At 57.8% G+C, this 16,697-nt stretch overlaps 6 protein-coding genes across 6 annotated transcripts; 5 read left to right on the forward strand and 1 right to left on the reverse strand.

The window, feature by feature from the left end:
* Positions 1-271: 271 nt before the first annotated feature.
* Positions 272-1,397, forward strand: KVR01_011405 (uncharacterized protein; the record flags this gene model as incomplete). The annotated part of the gene is made up of 3 exons (XM_044787939.1): positions 272-368; positions 463-1,224; positions 1,276-1,397. 3 exons carry the CDS (start codon positions 272-274, stop codon positions 1,395-1,397), a joined length of 981 nt encoding a protein of 326 aa, XP_044639780.1.
* Positions 1,398-2,788: 1,391 nt separating this feature from the next.
* KVR01_011217 (uncharacterized protein) lies at positions 2,789-4,277 on the forward strand (the record flags this gene model as incomplete). Its single annotated transcript, XM_044795053.1, has 2 exons — positions 2,789-2,873; positions 2,935-4,277. The coding sequence occupies 2 exons, from the start codon at positions 2,789-2,791 to the stop codon at positions 4,275-4,277; spliced, it is 1,428 nt and encodes a 475-aa protein (XP_044639592.1).
* Positions 4,278-5,810: 1,533 nt separating this feature from the next.
* On the forward strand, positions 5,811-7,668 carry KVR01_011440 (uncharacterized protein; the record flags this gene model as incomplete). The annotated part of the gene is made up of 2 exons (XM_044785239.1): positions 5,811-7,098; positions 7,160-7,668. 2 exons carry the CDS (start codon positions 5,811-5,813, stop codon positions 7,666-7,668), a joined length of 1,797 nt encoding a protein of 598 aa, XP_044639815.1.
* A 371-nt stretch (positions 7,669-8,039) lies between these two features.
* KVR01_011386 (mRNA splicing protein SMD2) lies at positions 8,040-8,798 on the reverse strand (the record flags this gene model as incomplete). The annotated part of the gene is made up of 5 exons (XM_044789847.1): positions 8,040-8,082; positions 8,213-8,441; positions 8,599-8,627; positions 8,688-8,720; positions 8,779-8,798. The coding sequence occupies 5 exons, from the start codon at positions 8,796-8,798 to the stop codon at positions 8,040-8,042; spliced, it is 354 nt and encodes a 117-aa protein (XP_044639761.1).
* A 263-nt stretch (positions 8,799-9,061) lies between these two features.
* Positions 9,062-10,972, forward strand: KVR01_011189 (uncharacterized protein). Its single transcript, XM_044785224.1, has 2 exons — positions 9,062-9,329; positions 9,389-10,972. Exons 1-2 carry the CDS (start codon positions 9,201-9,203, stop codon positions 10,859-10,861), a joined length of 1,602 nt encoding a protein of 533 aa, XP_044639564.1. The 5' UTR covers positions 9,062-9,200; the 3' UTR covers positions 10,862-10,972.
* A 351-nt stretch (positions 10,973-11,323) lies between these two features.
* KVR01_011152 (uncharacterized protein) lies at positions 11,324-16,684 on the forward strand. The gene is made up of 3 exons (XM_044788815.1): positions 11,324-12,396; positions 12,461-14,968; positions 15,021-16,684. The coding sequence occupies exons 1-3, from the start codon at positions 12,261-12,263 to the stop codon at positions 16,316-16,318; spliced, it is 3,942 nt and encodes a 1,313-aa protein (XP_044639527.1). The 5' UTR covers positions 11,324-12,260; the 3' UTR covers positions 16,319-16,684.
* Positions 16,685-16,697: the final 13 nt, after the last annotated feature.

A 16,697-nucleotide genomic window follows, 5' to 3' on the forward strand; every position in this document is an offset into this window, starting at 1 on the left:
TTGCCCCTTTTGGGTACTTGGGACCAGGGTTAACTCAGGGTTTTCAGCTGCAGTTGGAGAACAAACACCAGCTTCCAAAACCAGCAGTCTCAGCTCACCGGCTCCTTTCCCCAAGGATCTCGCAGGAAACTGCGACTAAGCCTTCAAAATTTGTCGGCAAGGTCACCCAGGTGAAGAGGACATCTTCGCCCTGCCCATCCGGTCGCCAACTGCGGCTGAAACACGGCCTGGTCGACGGCCAGGAAACACCCCCTCGGTCTCCCCGCTGACAATGGCCGCTGCACCTCCACAAACCGAGGAGTCCTCCGTCTCGTATGAGGAGCTCAACGACCTGAGTGCCGAATTTGATGATGCGGATCTTGAGATCAGTAAGAACTGCCCTTCCACCCTGCAACCGTGTACCACTGGAATTTATCATAATTGTCATCCAAACCATCAGCAACTTGCTGACATTCGTCGTAGCCCGTCAAGAGGCCGTGGTGAAGCGGCCTCTCTATGAGAAGCGACATAAGCTCGTCTCGCAGATTCCAAACTTCTGGCCACTGGTCTTTGAGCAAGCACCGCCAGACATCGACGAGTTCATACAACCTTCAGATTCTTCCTTGCTCCTGAGCTCGCTGACTTCCCTGTCCGTGACTCGGTTTGAGATCGAAGATGGCAACAATGGTGACCCTAGAAGCCTGTTATTCAGGTTTGAGTTCAGCGACAACGACCACTTCGAAGACAAGGTCATCGAGAAGAAGTTCTGGCAGAGACACGCCAAGAATGGTTGGAGCGGTCTTGTGAGCGAGCCCGTCGAGATCCACTGGAAGAAGGGCAAGGACTTGACGGGAGGACTACTGGGAATGGCCAAGAGGGTCTGGGACGCTCAGCAGTCCAGGGCCAAGGGAGGCGACGCCAAGACACAGGAATTATCCCCAGATGAGAAGTCGCTCAAGAAGAAGATCGAAAACACCGGGCTCGGTGGGGTGAGCTTCTTCGCATGGTTCGGCTACGTTGGCCGGAATGTATCCGCGGAGGAGAGCCAAGAGGCCTCGGACAAGGCACAGAAAGAACGCATCGCCAAGCAGGAGGGCAAAGACCAGAATGCCGAGGGCGAAGAGGAGGACGAGGGTGACGACGCGGATGAAGACGACGAAGACGACCTGGAGATCTTCCCAGAGGGAGACAGTCTCGCGATTCACATCTCAGAAGACCTGTGGCCAAACGCCATCAAATACTTCAGTAAGTATAGGGATGCACCCCCGGAAGAACTTGTTGCTCATTACTCCCCAGCCCAGGCACAGGAACAGGACGAAGTCAGCGACGATGACTTTGAGTCTGAGGCGGACGACGACAACAAGGAGGAAGACGAGGTTTCAGAGGAGGAACCGCCTGCCAAAAGACGCAAGACATGAGCAACAAAAGCAGGGCAGCAGCAGTAGAGCAACAACAGCATCGTGGTCGTGGTTTTGGTCGACAGGAGTGTCCCACAGTAGAGCGCACAGATGCTAATAATAGACGGTTGGCCTGAAGATCACCCAAAGACGGTCCGAAGTACACTAGAACGGCCACCTCTCAGCAGGCGCGCGGGGCCAGAAGAAGGCAGGCCGCTTGCATGACCTTCGAATTGAGCGCTTTGGACCAGTGGTTCAGACGAATAAATATGAGATGCAACGGCAATGGCGGGCCCATGGTAAAGCCGGTAATGAGTCGCGAGGCGTCTGGGCGTCTGAGGCTGGACCACAGCTCTTGTTTCGGGAAAGGCGCTGGTCGCTTACACCAATCGCTGGTTCACATTCTCTGTTACAAGCTGCTTGTGATTCTGGGCGCCAGGCCGGCAGCCATTTCACCTTAATCACACGTCTCTGCGAGGATATCCACCTCAGGAGAGGAGGTACCTGGGAGCGAGGCATAAAATCATACTCGCACAGAAGTCCCAAAACAAGAGTTGCAGTCGGAGATACCCACTATTTCTGCGGGTGTCCTGAGGCCCAGCGTGCTGCCCTCGAAACAGCCCCACGAACCAGAAGCCCAAAGGATCCGCGAAAAATAAGCTCCAGATCTGCAGATTGCCATTGACCGTCCCCTCCAAATTTCCTGGTCCAGAGTACAACTGTGGTTGAGCACTGCCCGCTGCAGGTGTGACCGCTGTCAAGACTGTGACGGGCCAGCCACGCCTGGTTTTGAGGGGGTGGAGCAGGGGTCCCGACGGCCGGCCGTCTTGAGACTGGACAACCCAGACCTCGAACTTGGGCCGTTTCACTAGCCCTCCGACTGGCCCCCCGGGTGATAGTGCACAGCCTCGTGGCACGTCGAACATCCGATGAATTAGACCGCCCGCTGACGAGGTTTGTTGTCCCTTGGCCTGTGACGGCATGGGGGCGTTGTATTCTGCTGGCCCCTTGCCGTTTTGGTGAAGAGGGTGGCACATCCAACATTGTTTGTTGGACCCGTGGTTCAAGCTTCCTTTCTCTTTCTCTCGTTGTTGTTCAGTTGCTTGGGAGCAACTTTATTCGCAGTCTCTATCGCTGCCCAGCCCTGGTGGTGTATACATTCATTAATTCGATACTCATTGGTTTCTGCCATTATTCCAGGCCAAGCAACGGCACCTTCTCTTCTTGCGATCTTGTGATCGAGCCTCCAGGCCGAGGTATTGGATATTCCGTGGATTGGTATCTTTCCTTCCTGAGTGTGATGCTGTGGAGACCGTAGAGCGGCTTGTTATTACACAGTACACACTTGATTCTCTTTATTGTTGGTCATATCAAGGACCAGACAGGCTGGCTTCCATTTCATAATCTTCACGATGAAGGGAGTACTCAGTGCAGCAGGGGTATTGGGCCTGCTTTGTCAAAATACTCTCGCCGTCGAGCTCAAAGTATCCGACGTCCGTAAGTGTTCTCGTCTACATGTACCCCTACAAATTGTAACCTGGCTGACCGAACCTATCAGAATCAGTAAAAGATGCGGCGGGCACGATAGCATTCGGTTTGATGAAGTACTATACCGGCAACAACACAGGCGATGTTCCGGGCAACTTACCATCGCCATACTTTTGGTGGGAGGCGGGGGCGATGATGGGAACCATGATCGACTACTGGCTATTTACCAGGGACGAGAGCTACACAGCCGTCATCACACAGGCGATGCTGCACCAGGCTGGCGATGACAAGGACTTCATGCCGGCGAACCAGACGCGGACGGAGGGCAACGACGACCAAGGGTTCTGGGCGATGGCGGCCATGTCGGCGGCAGAGAACCGATTCCCAGACCCGCCGCCGGACCAGCCGCAGTGGCTGGCGCTCGCGCAGGCCGTGTTCAACGAGTACACGACGCGGTGGGACGAGCAGACGTGCAACGGCGGGCTGCGGTGGCAGATCTTCACGTTCAACAACGGCTTCAACTACAAGAACTCGATCTCGAACGGGTGCTTCTTCAACCTCGCGGCGAGGCTGGCGCGGTTCACGGGCAACCAGACGTACGCGAACTGGGCGCAGCGGGTGTTTGAGTGGGAGCAGGGCGTCAACCTCATCACGCCCGACTTCCGCATCTACGACGGGGCCGGGGTGGACAACGGGGCCAACTGCACCAAGCCGGACGTGATCCAGTGGACGTACAACGCGGGCATCTACATGCACGGGTCGGCCATCATGTACAACATCACGTCGGGCGCCGAGCAGGCCGAGTGGAAGAAGCGGCTGGACGGGATCCTGAACGAGACGCAGGCGGTCTTCTTCAACAACAGCGTCGTCATGGAGCAGGCCTGCGAGAACGTCGAGCTGTGCGACACGGACCAGCAGAGCTTCAAGGGCTACCTGCTGCGGTGGATGTCGGGCACGACGCAGGTGGCGCCCTACACGTACGACACCATCTTCCCGCTGCTGCAGTCGACGGCCGAGGCCGCGGCCAAGGCGTGCTCCGGGTCGCCGGCCGAGGGGTTCAACGGCAAGCCCGGCACGGCGTGCGGGTTCAAGTGGACGACGGGCGGCTTCGACGGGCTGGTGGGCGTGGGCCAGCAGATGAGCGCGCTGTCGGCCGTCACGTACTCGCTCACCAGGAGGGTGGACGCGGGCGGCGGCGGCGGCGGCGGCGGTTCTGACGGCGGCTCTTCCACGGCACCCGTCACGGCCGACACGGGCGGCACGTCGCAGGGCAACCCCAACGCCGGCATCGAGAACGACGACAAGCTGCCCGTGCTGGCGCCGATCACGATGGGCGAGAGGGTGGCAGCCGGGTTCATGACGAGCGCCATCGCGCTGAGCGTCATCGGGGGTTCCGTTTTTATTATGAAATGAGTCGACAAAGCCCCTGGTGGCTTTTATTTGTCCTACGAATAACATGACACGACATGATAGGCGTCCTCGGGGGTTGACTCCGGGCCGTCCGACGATCTGCGGCGCAATTCTGTCACGAAATCCTGGGTTCTGGGTCAGCAAATCTCGCCTACCTCCGCTCCCCGGGTTCAAGCAAGTCGAGCAGGATTGGGCCGTGGTCTTATAATTAGACCCAAACATGCAGGCCTGGGGTGGGTTGGATGAATGGATGCAGAGCATCACAGCATCTCCGGTTGGGCGCCAGTTGCGAGCACTCGCCGGGACCGACGACGAGTGGCAAGCCGACGTGAGGCGGGGAGGGTGTGGGGGTGCATACTTACACAGTAGACAACTGCATGAATGACTGACTGACTGACTGATGGGTGGATGGATGAGGTTATACCCGTGCAGATCAAAGATGGAAATCAACAGCCAATATGCATATACTATAAATGATGAACGAGTTAAAATGATAGATGAACAAAGTCGTACACACTCTTGCAAGTGCACACACACTCCCACACGGAAAGGTGCACCGTGAATGGCCCGGTGAAAAAAAAAACCACGGCCCCGGAAAAAGATTGTCGGAAAAGGCATCCGGCCCACTGAGCTGGGACCGAACGGATGCGATGCGATGCGACGCGATGCGATGCGGCAGCGGATGGGGTGGCACATGTGGAGGAGACGTTGAAACGTAGGGATGGAAGGACTAGAATCGGAGGGGCAGAAGGGGCTGAGCAGGGTTCAGTGAGGGGTCGCTGAGGGGACAGCTTGGGGGGCGCGGAACGAACGTTGAGAACCGGACACGACTTCTCGCAGACGAGACTTTTCGCTTAGGCGGGGAAACCATTCGGGCGGGAGCCCCCAAGCTGCCCCAGCTGCCCAGGCTGCCCGGCGAACCCCAGGGGACGGGTCTGGCAGGGCCTGGCAGGGCCTGGCAGGTCGGATGGCGACGCAGGTTGCCATCACCCCATCCGTTCCCCCGCAGCGGCCCCCGCGCGTGACAGGCTCATCCCACTGCGCTCCACAGCCGACATTCTAGACGCCTCCGCCCGGACAAGTTCACCCTGGCTGTCAACCGTGACACCTGCCCAGTAGCGCAGGAGCAAGCAGCAAACCACGACCCAGCCAACCAGCCCATGCCAACCATGTCCCGCGCCGAGCACCCAGCAGTAGAGCTGCTCGGTCTGGGTGGCCTGGCTGCCCCGAATGGGCCGATTGCGCCCGCCGACTGCTCGACTATTAGATGGCGGCGAGGGCCACGCCCCAGACAGGTATCGTGATGTGAGAGCTCCCTCGCCCCAGCTCCTCTCAGCTCCTCTCCCCTCAATTCTTCCGTCAATCAGGCAATTTTCCATCCTCCATCTCGACCACCCAGTGGGTCTTTATAAACCCTCGCTGTCTTGCGCCGGCCTCATACCCTCCATCTGCTGTACCGTAGACAATCGCATATGCTGCAGCCAGGTTGACAGGATCTCGACGGTTCAGAACTGAATTCAGATATCCGCCGCCATCATGTCTGCCAAACACTTTGTCAACGACCCAACACACCTGGTCAACTCGGCCCTTGAGGCCATCACCTTCACAAACCCCTCCCTGGCCCTCGACAGGCACAACAAGGTCGTCTACCGCCGCCCCACCCCCAATGACTCCTCAAACCCAACCGTGAGCATCGTCTCCGGTGGTGGCGCCGGCCACGAGCCCTCCTTCTCCAGCATGGTCGGCAAGGGCCTGTTGACTGCCGCTGTCTCTGGAACCATCTTTGCTTCCCCGTCTGCCGAGCAGATTCGCGCTGGTATCCAGACCCGTGTCAGCCATGACAAGGGCGTGCTCGTCACCGTCATGAACTACACCGGTGATGTCCTCAACTTCGGCATGGCCGTCGAGAAGGCCCGCGCCGGCGGTGTCGACGCGGAAATGGTCGTCGTCGGCGACGACGTCGGTGTCGGCAGGGCCAAGGCCGGCAAGGTCGGCCGCAGGGGCATCGCCGGCACGGTTCTCGTCCACAAGATCTCCGGCGCCCTGGCCGCCCAGGGGTACAGCCTCAAGGATGTCGCCAAGGTTGCCAGGCTCACTGCTTCCAACCTCGTCAGTGTCGGTGCCAGTCTGGAGCACGTCCACGTGCCCGGCCGCGCGCCGCCAAAGGCAGACGACCCGGAAGCCCTGGGCGCAAAGGAAGTTGAGATCGGCATGGGCATCCACAACGAGGCCGGAAGCGGCAGGGAAGAGATCGAGCTTCCTCAGCTTGTAGCCAGGATGCTGAAGCAGCTGCTGGACCAGGAGGACAAGGACCGGGCGTTCCTCAATGTCAACTCTAACGAGATTGTCTTGTTGGTGAACAACCTGGGCGGAGTGAGCGTCCTCGAGCTGGGGGGTATCACCGCCGAGGTTGTCACACAGCTGCAGAAGGATTACAACATCCGACCTGTCAGGATACTGAGCGGCACGTACATGACGAGTCTGAACGGCCTGGGCTTCAGCATTACCCTTCTCAATGTTGTCAACACTGAGGTCGGCGGCCCGAGCATGGTCCAATTGTTGGACTACCCTAGCGAGGCGACTGGCTGGGCTGCCCCCATCTCCAAGGAGACATGGGAGGAGAAGAACGAGGCCACGCGGGAGGACACCTCATCCGCAGGCGGCGAGGTCAAGCCCAGTGGGCTGAAGTACGATGCCAGCGTCGCCTCCAAGGCTCTGCAGTCGGGGCTCGAGTACGTCATTGCAATAGAGCCAGACGTCACCCGATACGACTCGGTGGTCGGGGACGGCGACTGTGGCATCGGCCTGAAGAGAGGCGCAGAGGGTAAGCAAGCAATCATCATCCCATAAGCGACTCTCGGCTCGTCCCACTGACACATCACCAGCGATCATCGAGCACCTCAAGGCCAACCCCCTGACCGGGGACGCCGTGATAGACATCGCAAATATCGTCTCTGTCGTCGAGATGGCAATGGACGGCACCAGTGGCGCGCTCTACGCCATCTTCCTGAACGCACTCGTGCACGCCCTCAGCACCCTGGCACCGGGAGACGCGTCGCCAAAGGTCTGGGCCGAGGCCCTGAAGCAGTCCTGCGAGGCGCTCTCAAGGTACACGCCCGCAAGGCCCGGCGACCGCACCCTGGTTGACGCGCTATACCCCTTCGTCGACACGCTGGCCGAGTCCGGCGACGTCCAAAAGGCGGCGCAGGCCTCGATAGCTGCCGCCGAGGCGACTCAGGGCATGGTGGCGAGCCTGGGCCGCTCCGTCTACGTCGGCGGCTCTGGCTTCAAGCACGTGCCCGACCCCGGTGCTTGGGGCCTGGCATATTTCTTCCTCGGCGTCGCGGGGCTGAAACCGCCCAAGACGAACGAGGAGGGCTGGGAGAAGGTGTAATGTGCCGGCGGGTAATCCCACCCACCCCTACTCAGCCAAAGTGCTTGGTCTGCGCGGAGTTGTGAGCCGGGAGGTTTGGGCTTCTGTTATACCGAGGGCGTCCGGACTGTAATACCTAATCTTTATGATTCCCATGTCAAGTAGCACACGGCATGCATGGTGATCGAAGTCTCATGCATGCGAAAGTAGCAGTATTTGTTCTTTTTTGAATCCCAAGAAAAAGTCGACTCAATTTCTCAACGCCTATTGTCCATATGTGAATGATCTTGACCCTTTTTGGAAAAAGCAAGCAGAACACACCCTGACGACCCGGACGGTAAGTCCTCCTAGGGGTATCGTGAAACGTTTAAAATACAACACATCCCCCCCGTTCAGCTCAACAGAACCAGGATGACGGAGTCTCCTCGCAAGAACCTGCGCGTACCAACATTAGTCTCCGAAATTGCAATAGCACGGGGCGGCGGGAGAAGGAGCGGCGCGGGCGACAACCCCCCCCCCCCCACAAGCCTCCCATGCTTCCTCAAGGGGTGATTTGGTAACCCACATCTTGCTGATGAACCTGTCCTTGTTGACCGGCCGGCCCTTCTTGCCGCTAGCAAGCTTGGGCGTCTCGGTCCACATCTCTTTGACGTTCTCGAGGACCATGTTGCAGTGCCGGTCGAACGCCTTGACCCGCGCCAGCAGCTTCCTGTTGTTCCGTATCGAGATCAGGACCTGGGTGTGGCTTCGGACGGCGGTCTGGAGGATCGAGAGGGGCCCCGCGGAGAACTCATCTGTTGGTCCCACGTTAGCGACTCTGTTGATGGGTGCCTGATATAGCGTGCAACTGCTCTCCTCCCGGGGGGGGGGGGGCGTCCGGGCATGCTGTCGCCGGCGGCGGCGCGTTGCGAACGCGTCAAGGCGAGAGCGGCCAGATGGGTGTGCACGTACGCTCTTCCAATTGGGATATCTCGTATTCGCTGTTCTCAAGTCAGTCTGGGCCTGGTGGGACGCGACAGAAGAAGGCGGGCGGGACGCACGTCAGTTCGTTGCGAGGCTTGGTGAGCAGCTCCCTGTCGTAATGTTAGCATTTGGGATATGAATGTGAGCAGGCCAGGGAGGGCTGCTTACTGGATCTTGGGGTCGGCCATGGTGTCTGTGTAGAGAGAGGTTTGCGGTATGCGTGAGTTGAGTTGCGGACGAGAGACAAGGCCGCGGCTTTCACGTCGGACGCAGCAACAAGCGCATAGAGATGTCGCCTGGAAAATTAGGAGCTCTTAAGGCCGGCTGGGGTGTGATTGGGTGAGGCCGGCGGGAGGTGGGGTCCCTCTGCCAGCCCGAGCATGGGTGACGCCCCAAGCTTCCAATGCTCCGGGGTTGGAGGTCCCTGCTAGCAAATTTGTAGCATCATTTGGAAGACGGTTCGGCAACTAAACCTTAGCATTCCGAGCGCTCCTCCCCCTCTCTCGGTTTGACTTGATCCAGACTGATCAGTCAACTTTGCATGCGCCGTCGCAGGAAATAGCCAGGCTGAGGGTCACCACTTTTTGTAAATGTTCGCAAGAGCGCTCTCGGCGCGAGCTGGCTTAACAGCATCAGCGTGTTGCCGGCCCTGCAGAGCCACCGTCATGTCTCCTCTCAGAGCAAAGATCATGGACCAACAGCCGGGCCCAAGATCACTTGTATGCCCAACCAAGACCAATTCTTTGGCCAATCCACCCCAGCTGACACTTTTATGAAGTCCTCGTTATCCTCGTCCGCACCGATTTGGCAACCGCAGCCAGGCGACGAGCCCGAAGATGTCGTCTTCAACAGCATATACGGCCTCCGGACGATCGAGCTGAACCGGCCGAAGAAACTCAACTCCCTCAACGGATCCATGATTCGCAAAATAGGACCTCGGCTCATAGAATGGCAAAAATCAGACATGGCCAATGTTGTCGTCATGAAGGGCGCAGGCAACGCCTTGTGCGCTGGAGGGGACGTGGCGGCTCTGGCACGAGCAAACATGACGGGAGAAGAGGGCCAGAGGTCATCGGATGAATATTTTGCGCTCGAATACAAGCTGGACCACCTCATAGCGACCTACAAGAAGCCATACATTTCTTTCATGGACGGTGTCACCATGGGTGGTGGCGTTGGCCTGAGCATTCACGCGCCGTTCAGGATAGCGACGGAGCGCACCGTCTTCGCGATGCCTGAGACCACGATCGGCTTCTTCCCCGATGTCGGCGCCTCATTCTTCCTGCCACGGATGCCTGGTGCAGTGGGCACCTACCTCGCGCTGACGAGCGAGCAGCTCAGGGGCGCGAATGCGTTCTACGCGGGTGTCGCCACGCACTACATGCACTCGACGACGCTTCCGATGCTCGAGCAGCGGCTCGCGGAGCTCAGGTTTAGGGATTTCGACAGCCTGGAGAAGCGGCTCTCGCTCATCAATGAAGCCATCGACGAGTATTCTACCGGATTGCCACATGACCAACCCATATTGCTGGGGGGTGAGCTGCGCAAGGCTATCGACCGTTGCTTCTCGAAGCCCACGGTCAGCGAGATCATGAGCGCCTTGGAGGAGCAGCCAGAGGGACCGCTGAAGGACTGGGCGAACAAGACCATCGCGACGTTGCTGGCGAGGTCACCGACATCCATCCATGTGACACTGAAGCAGATGCAGCAGGGCCGGGCGTGGAGCATCGCCGACACGTTCAAGCGGGAGCACCAGATCGCCGCCAAGTTCATGCGGCACAACGACTTCACCGAGGGCGTAAGGGCACTGCTCCTCGACAAGACCAAGGATCCCAAGTGGAAGCCTGCAAGCCTGGGTGACATCCAGGACGAGGACAGCATCGCGCAGCCGTTCTTCCAGATCTCGCGCGACGTGGCGCCGCTGCAGCTGCTGACAGATGACGACTACGCCGAATACCCATGGCGGAAATTCGGCATCGTATCCGAGGACGACGTGAGGCGCTTCGCCAAGTCCAAGCACTACACACAGAAACAGATCGTGAACGCCTTCTCTGCGCGGATGATTGGCAAGCAGGGCGTGCGTGAGATTGTGAGCGAGATTGTTGCGAGGAAAACAAAGGTGATGCCGGGCAACATTGCACAATGGGTAGACAAAGAGGAGCTAGAGGAGGCTCCGGCGGCTGTTGTTGAGGAGAAGGCCGATGTTGAGGAGAAGAACGATATTGAGGAGAAGACCGATCCTCAGCTATAGTGTGGAAGAGAGACTGGGCCTCGATAGATAGCATGCATGAGTGGTAAATATTTGGCGGGGGTGCATGTTGTGTAAGACTCCAAAAATAAATACAAGTGCTGTGTTTGTGTATGTTGACGATGACCTCAATTTGCAACGCGATGCAAAGGCGCTAGTGGACTAGGCCCTGCTATTCGAGAGTGTGGCTACTGTGGTAGAGTTGGGGAGATGCGGGGTGATGGAAATACCGAATAGAACAGGCCATGTTGATGGAAAGCTCACGACTGCAAAGCTTCAACACACCTGCAACAAGAACGCGGCAGTCCACCGCATAAGACGGCGGCGGCGGCGAGATGGTGTATAGTACTTGAGTCATTGGGTATTAGCGCCCGTGCTGCTCCGGGGTATAAAAAGGACCTCCGGCCCCTTCGAATGATTGATATTCGGATTTCCTCTGCTTCTTCTGCTTGATTTGCATCAGCATTTGATGGGTGGGATGGCTGCCTTCTGAGACGCCGGAGCTGTCCTGAAAGTCCAAGTGCCTAAGTCCGATCGACCGGGACATCAGTTGGGTGCAACCAATTCTAGCACCCCAGGAAACGTCATTCCTCTTATCGCCCCCCTTATCACCTACCGTGTGGGGACCCGTTGTCTGGGCCCTGCCTGGTCGAGGTACCTGCGTCCCGTCTCAGTGCGGCTGATTGTGCAGTCTCCTAAGAGCTACCCCTGCCACTTCGGTCAGCTCCCTTCTCGTCGCGTCAATTTGTTTGTACCAGTCCCGCACAGCGGGCGTGTCGCGATACCTCCCATCCCACCTTGAGCGTTTCCCACCAGTTATTACTTCCTGTTCCCTCCGGCTCGAGTCTGTCAACATCTACTGCAACGTCTTTTTCGTGCGTGCAGTCAATTTCATGAGGGACCGCAGCCAGTGCACAACACATCCAAGGAGGATTTCGAACTATTCGCGTCGTTGTTGGCTCAATTGGACCCGATCCATCTACCGCGATCAGCCGGCCACCGCCACGACCTGCACCCTGGCGCACTGCAAAAGATCCACTCCACAGCCAGAGGACGCGTGAGAGCGAGACGAGACGCGACCTTCGTGGCAGCAAAACCAGACCAAGCTCCCAAACCACTTACCAGCCTTTAATTGCTTTTCCCTTTCCACAACTGCGTTCGAACCCACCAGACCCATTTATTTATTGTTCACCTTTCCTTCCAACTCTTGTTACCTAACGCGTCCGGCCGACACCACACCATCGCCGTCCACCCACCAACTTCCTCTCTTTGTCCTCGTCTTCCTGTCCTCCTTCCACCACATACAACAACACCCAGTTCCACCGCTCCTCTCGGCCTGCTCCTCGTCGTCACCGTGCCAGAGGGCCTATTTTGCATGCATGCGCGGCCATTGAACGACTGAATGTCGTTCTCCAACGCCATGGGCTCCCAGGGCGGCGGCTCCTGGGCGCCGCAGCCGCAGTACCATTCTCATGGCCTTCCGCCGCCAGCACAACCTCCCCAAGACGCCGAGGGCACGCAGATGCGGCCCATGGGACGTAAGCTCATGACCGTGCTTTACTTGACCTCGTCGCCGTAGTAGGCTCACCGTTTATTCTACAGTCAAAGTCAATTACACCTTCGAGAGGGACCAACAAAATTGTCTAGCCCGCTGGCCCCACGTCCTGCAAATACAAACAGCACCCATCGACGAGAGGACCACGATCGGCGTTGTCGACTTGAGAATATGCCTGCAGGCTATTGCCCAGTGCAGCCCCGAGATTATCAACCAGTCCGACAAAGATTACGCCGTCTACGCCTTGGACTACTCCGAAGAGGACGTCCCACTGGTCGGACAGGGAATGCTGTCGTGGGGGCTCGACCAGACGGTAGCCAGTCCTGAGCAGAAACTAGTTACCGGGCGCGTCACCAAGAACATGCTTGCCATCTTTGGTAACGGCGTGAAGGAGACACTGGAGGTCAAGCTGAAGCTGAACTCTGTCCCCAGGATGCAGCGTCCGCAAACTTCACACAATGCCGAGGTCCAACGAGGATACGGAAGCAATGCTCCAACGCCTACGCCGACCGACACGGCCAGTGAATGGACAAACTTCATCCAGTCGAACCCGGGCTTCGGTCGCCCAGTGAGTGGACCTTCGGCACCCAGTCCAAACCTCGCTCCCGCAAGATTCGGTACACCGGTCCAGATGGGCAGCCCGGCTCCAGATGCGCGTCCAGACCATTTTGCACCAGTGCCTGTAGCACCTACGCCGCCTCCCTCCAGCATGGCAGGGTCTCAGCCAACAGCACCAATGTCCACGTTTGGCATGGCTCCTGAAACCACATCAACCACGTCAAAAGGCAGTGGGTCTGGGGCACCTGCACCAACGAAGAAGCCTAAGCGCTCTTCGTCCAAAGCGCCCAATAAGAAGAAAACAGGAAACCCTAGAGGCAGACCTCCCAAGCATCCACGACAGGACGGAGGCGACACGTCTGCCATTGAAGACGCGACAGATGGAGACGAGCCTTCGAAAAAGAAGAGGGCGAAGACTACCAAGGCGGACTGGCCGAAGGGGGCTCCATTGGACTCCGCTCCTGGATCTCTGCGGGTCGCCGCCAGTACGTCGGGTTCTCTTCGTACTATGAGGCCTGCAGCGTCCGGCGGCGGTGGGGTTGGAGGAAGTCACCTCCAGGAAGTCCCTCGTGCACCGACACCTGTACCTGGTCAAGCTCCTCCTCGCCCGCTCTCAAAGTCCATGTCCCAGGGACCGTCTAGGAGACCGTCCGTTCTGGGGTATGATGGAGCTACCAGATATCAAGTCTTTGACGGTGGTATACCCGGACCACCTGGCCAAGACGCCCGGTCACCATCCGAGTCCGTCGCGCAGTCACCACACCAGGCATACACGCCAGAGGAGAGCCCCGCGGACATCGGTTCTAGTCCTCCGGTGCCGAGGTCAGCTCAATCCATGCGGTCTAGTCCGCCGCTTTCCAGTCCTGTTCTGCCACCGATGCCGATGCCTCAGCCGGATTCTGGCTTCATGAGCGGAGGATTTGACTCCATTGCCGACTATGACGATTTGCCTATGGCAAATTCGCTCCCTCCAAGGTCGGAGGAGCCAGGGGTTTTAGAAGCCGCAAGACCCGCGCCAGCAAAGAGAGCGAAGACAGCAGCGAAGCCGGGGACCATGATCATCGAACAGGTGTGCCCCGGGCCTCCAGAGTTGCTCCCCAAGAAGAGCATCTATAGGCCAAAATCCAGCTCCCAAGGACTCAATAAAAAGTCTCGAGGAACCGGTACGAAGGCAGTAGCGTATCCGTTGAAGAGAGCAAATACTGAGCCAAATCTTCAACGACAGGAAACGCCCGTTGAGCCGACTGGCCCGCCGTCAGTACCACAACTGCCCTCGGAGCTCGAGACCATCGAAAAAGTTGGATCACAGATGGCTGCGGTGGTAGAGCCTGTGCAAGAGCCAGTGCACAAACCAACGGATGAGGCAGCAAGCAACCCAAAGGGACCTGAACCTGCGGCTCTTCCATCGATTGAAGACACTGAGGATGGTCTATTGCGCCTGTTGGATCAGCCTCTCGCTGATGGCTTATCCATGCCAGACGAAGCGGATGATGCGCATGAGCTGCCGGCCCTGCCGGCCCTGCCGGCCCTGTCAGAACCGCCACGAATACCCTCTCCTCCTCCGCAATCGACCACAGAAGTCGCTGTCCCAACACCTAAGCCTTCAGTTGAGGCGAGTGAGCCGGGATTGCCCGAGCCCACCAACCTCCCCTACTTTGCTTATGAGGAAGAGGAAGAACAAAACCCGCCGAGCAAGAACTTCTCCCGAAAACAGTCGATCAAAGCAAAGCTGGAGAGAGCAATTGAGGCGGGTCAAATGCCTACTTTCTGCTCGAATTGCGGCGCCATCAGCACGCCGACCTGGCGCAAAGTGTTTTCGCAACGCTGCGAGGGAAGCCCCGAGTTCCCCGTGTTCTCTGATAAGCCCGGTTGCATTACAGCTATCATAATCACAAAACGAGACGAGAATGAGAAGCCACTGGAGTATCAGGTCATCAAAAAAGCCCTTGGACCAACTGAGGACAAAGCCAAATGGAATGAAGATATGCTCTGTAACTGTGGGTGTTTTTTGACGGCCTTGCCCAGGTACAATTGACTGACGATTAATAGCTTGCGGTATTTGGCTCAGCAAGTTCAAGTCTCACCGACCTGAGGACAGGTGGGAGAATGATCCGGCTCAGATTTGTAGACCGCGAAAGAAGGGCAATGGCAAATCTCGTCCCAGGAAGACCAAGGCGCAAAACAAGGGATCAGCCAATCTGACTTCCGAGGCTTATTTCACCACGGACCCGATCGGTCCAGGTGATGACGGTTCATCGCCGGAAAATGGTGACGAGGTGATGCTTTTACCGACGACTGAACCACCCAGCCGTGAGCGTGGCTCCAAGTCACAGTCAACTGGTCCAGGGGATTCCTTCGGTGATGCCGACGGTCGGGATTCGTCCAAGTCACGCGACAACGGCAAGACTCAGGGCCCGGCCGATCCGGAGGATGAAGACTTAGGGCGGACTCGTCGACTCCTGTTTCCTTCACCCAAGAAAGATGGCCAGCCCAAGGTGCTCGGTGAAGTAGCGATTAATGTTGTGAAGACATCGCCGTCCTATGAGAGATCCAAAAAGGTGGTGATGGAGCAGGAGAACATGCACTTGGATATCGAAGGGGACCTGAAGCTCCTTGGTGAACCAAAGTCTGCTCACAGAGGCGCTCTCGTTGACGATGATATGGCGGACTTATTCGGCACGCCCCCGCGCCCGTCAACGCCACCTCCCAAGGAGAAGAGCATAGGTCATTTCAAGACGCCTACGCGACCAACCCCGAGCCATCGCCCGATAACTAGAAGTGTCTCGAAGTCGATACGATCGGTGCGCTCGGTCGCCAAGTCACCAGGACATGCTCTACACGCTCTGCAGCAAACGCCAACCAAGACACCACGAGTATCGAGTGCCATGAGGCACAATGCGCAGCGGTACGATTTTAACTCAACCAATCATTTTCACGCGCCCTTCTCCCTCGACAGTGACTTGGCGATGTTCAGCGAAGCGCATGATCTATCAGCAGCCACCGGCCATCTCGACTCGCCCTTCTCGTCGACACTGAACCAGCTCCTGTCCGAGGCGCACGACTTCACCACGGGTTCCTCGGCACACGGCCTGGGCGACCTGGACCTCGCGAGCCTGCCGAACCTGGACAGCGACGCCGTCCTGTCGGGGCACCTGGAGGGCCTTGATTTTGGTCACTTCCTGACGACCGACGCGGTGATGCCTAGCTCGCCACCGCTGATCAGCAAGAACGGTGGAGGGGCGCACGTGTCCTTTGGGGCGGCTTCCCAGACGGGCGTCGAGGGCGAGGGCGTCTCGTGGGAGAACTTCGGCGAGGTAATGATGGCGGACGGCGGGGACGGCGAATGAGGGAGGCGCATGACCAGGTGAGAACCGACGGTGTTCAATCCTCTCTCTGTGTGTGCTGGGCAACATTTTTTTTTTTTTACGTACACTGTGTTTGTTTAAGCCCATCATTGGCGGGGCGTGTGGTTTTGCATTTGGCGTTGGCAGTACGGCTTGTTCTTTCTTTGAAAAGGAAGATCTTCAGCCCAGGGGTGATTGGGAGCGAATAGGGTATTGATTGTCCAGGCTTTTTAGCACTTGGTTGTTTTAGCACTTTGGCAACGAGGACGGTTGCTTCGTAACGCAGCAGTAACAAACAGCACGTCGACCGACGTAGATCTTAGTGAAGAGGCATTAGACCTCACTCAAACTACATACACATTGTCAAGAGTTTTCAGGATTT

Source organism: Diaporthe batatas (assembly GCF_019321695.1).
Source record: "Diaporthe batatas strain CRI 302-4 chromosome Unknown Contig00015, whole genome shotgun sequence".
Classification (NCBI taxonomy): domain Eukaryota; kingdom Fungi; phylum Ascomycota; class Sordariomycetes; order Diaporthales; family Diaporthaceae; genus Diaporthe; species Diaporthe batatas.

Excerpts from the sequence above, each read along its gene's own strand:
- KVR01_011189 (XM_044785224.1), top strand. The coding sequence starts at position 9,201 with ATGTTCGCAAGAGCGCTCTCGGCGCGAGCTGGCTTAACAGCATCAGCG. Across the intron at positions 9,330-9,388 it reads AGCCGGGCCCAAGATCACTT|TCCTCGTTATCCTCGTCCGC; the intron begins GTATGCCCAACC and ends ACTTTTATGAAG.
- KVR01_011152 (XM_044788815.1), top strand. The coding sequence starts at position 12,261 with ATGTCGTTCTCCAACGCCATGGGCTCCCAGGGCGGCGGCTCCTGGGCG. Across the intron at positions 12,397-12,460 it reads GCAGATGCGGCCCATGGGAC|TCAAAGTCAATTACACCTTC; the intron begins GTAAGCTCATGA and ends TTTATTCTACAG. Across the intron at positions 14,969-15,020 it reads TGAAGATATGCTCTGTAACT|CTTGCGGTATTTGGCTCAGC; the intron begins GTGGGTGTTTTT and ends GACGATTAATAG.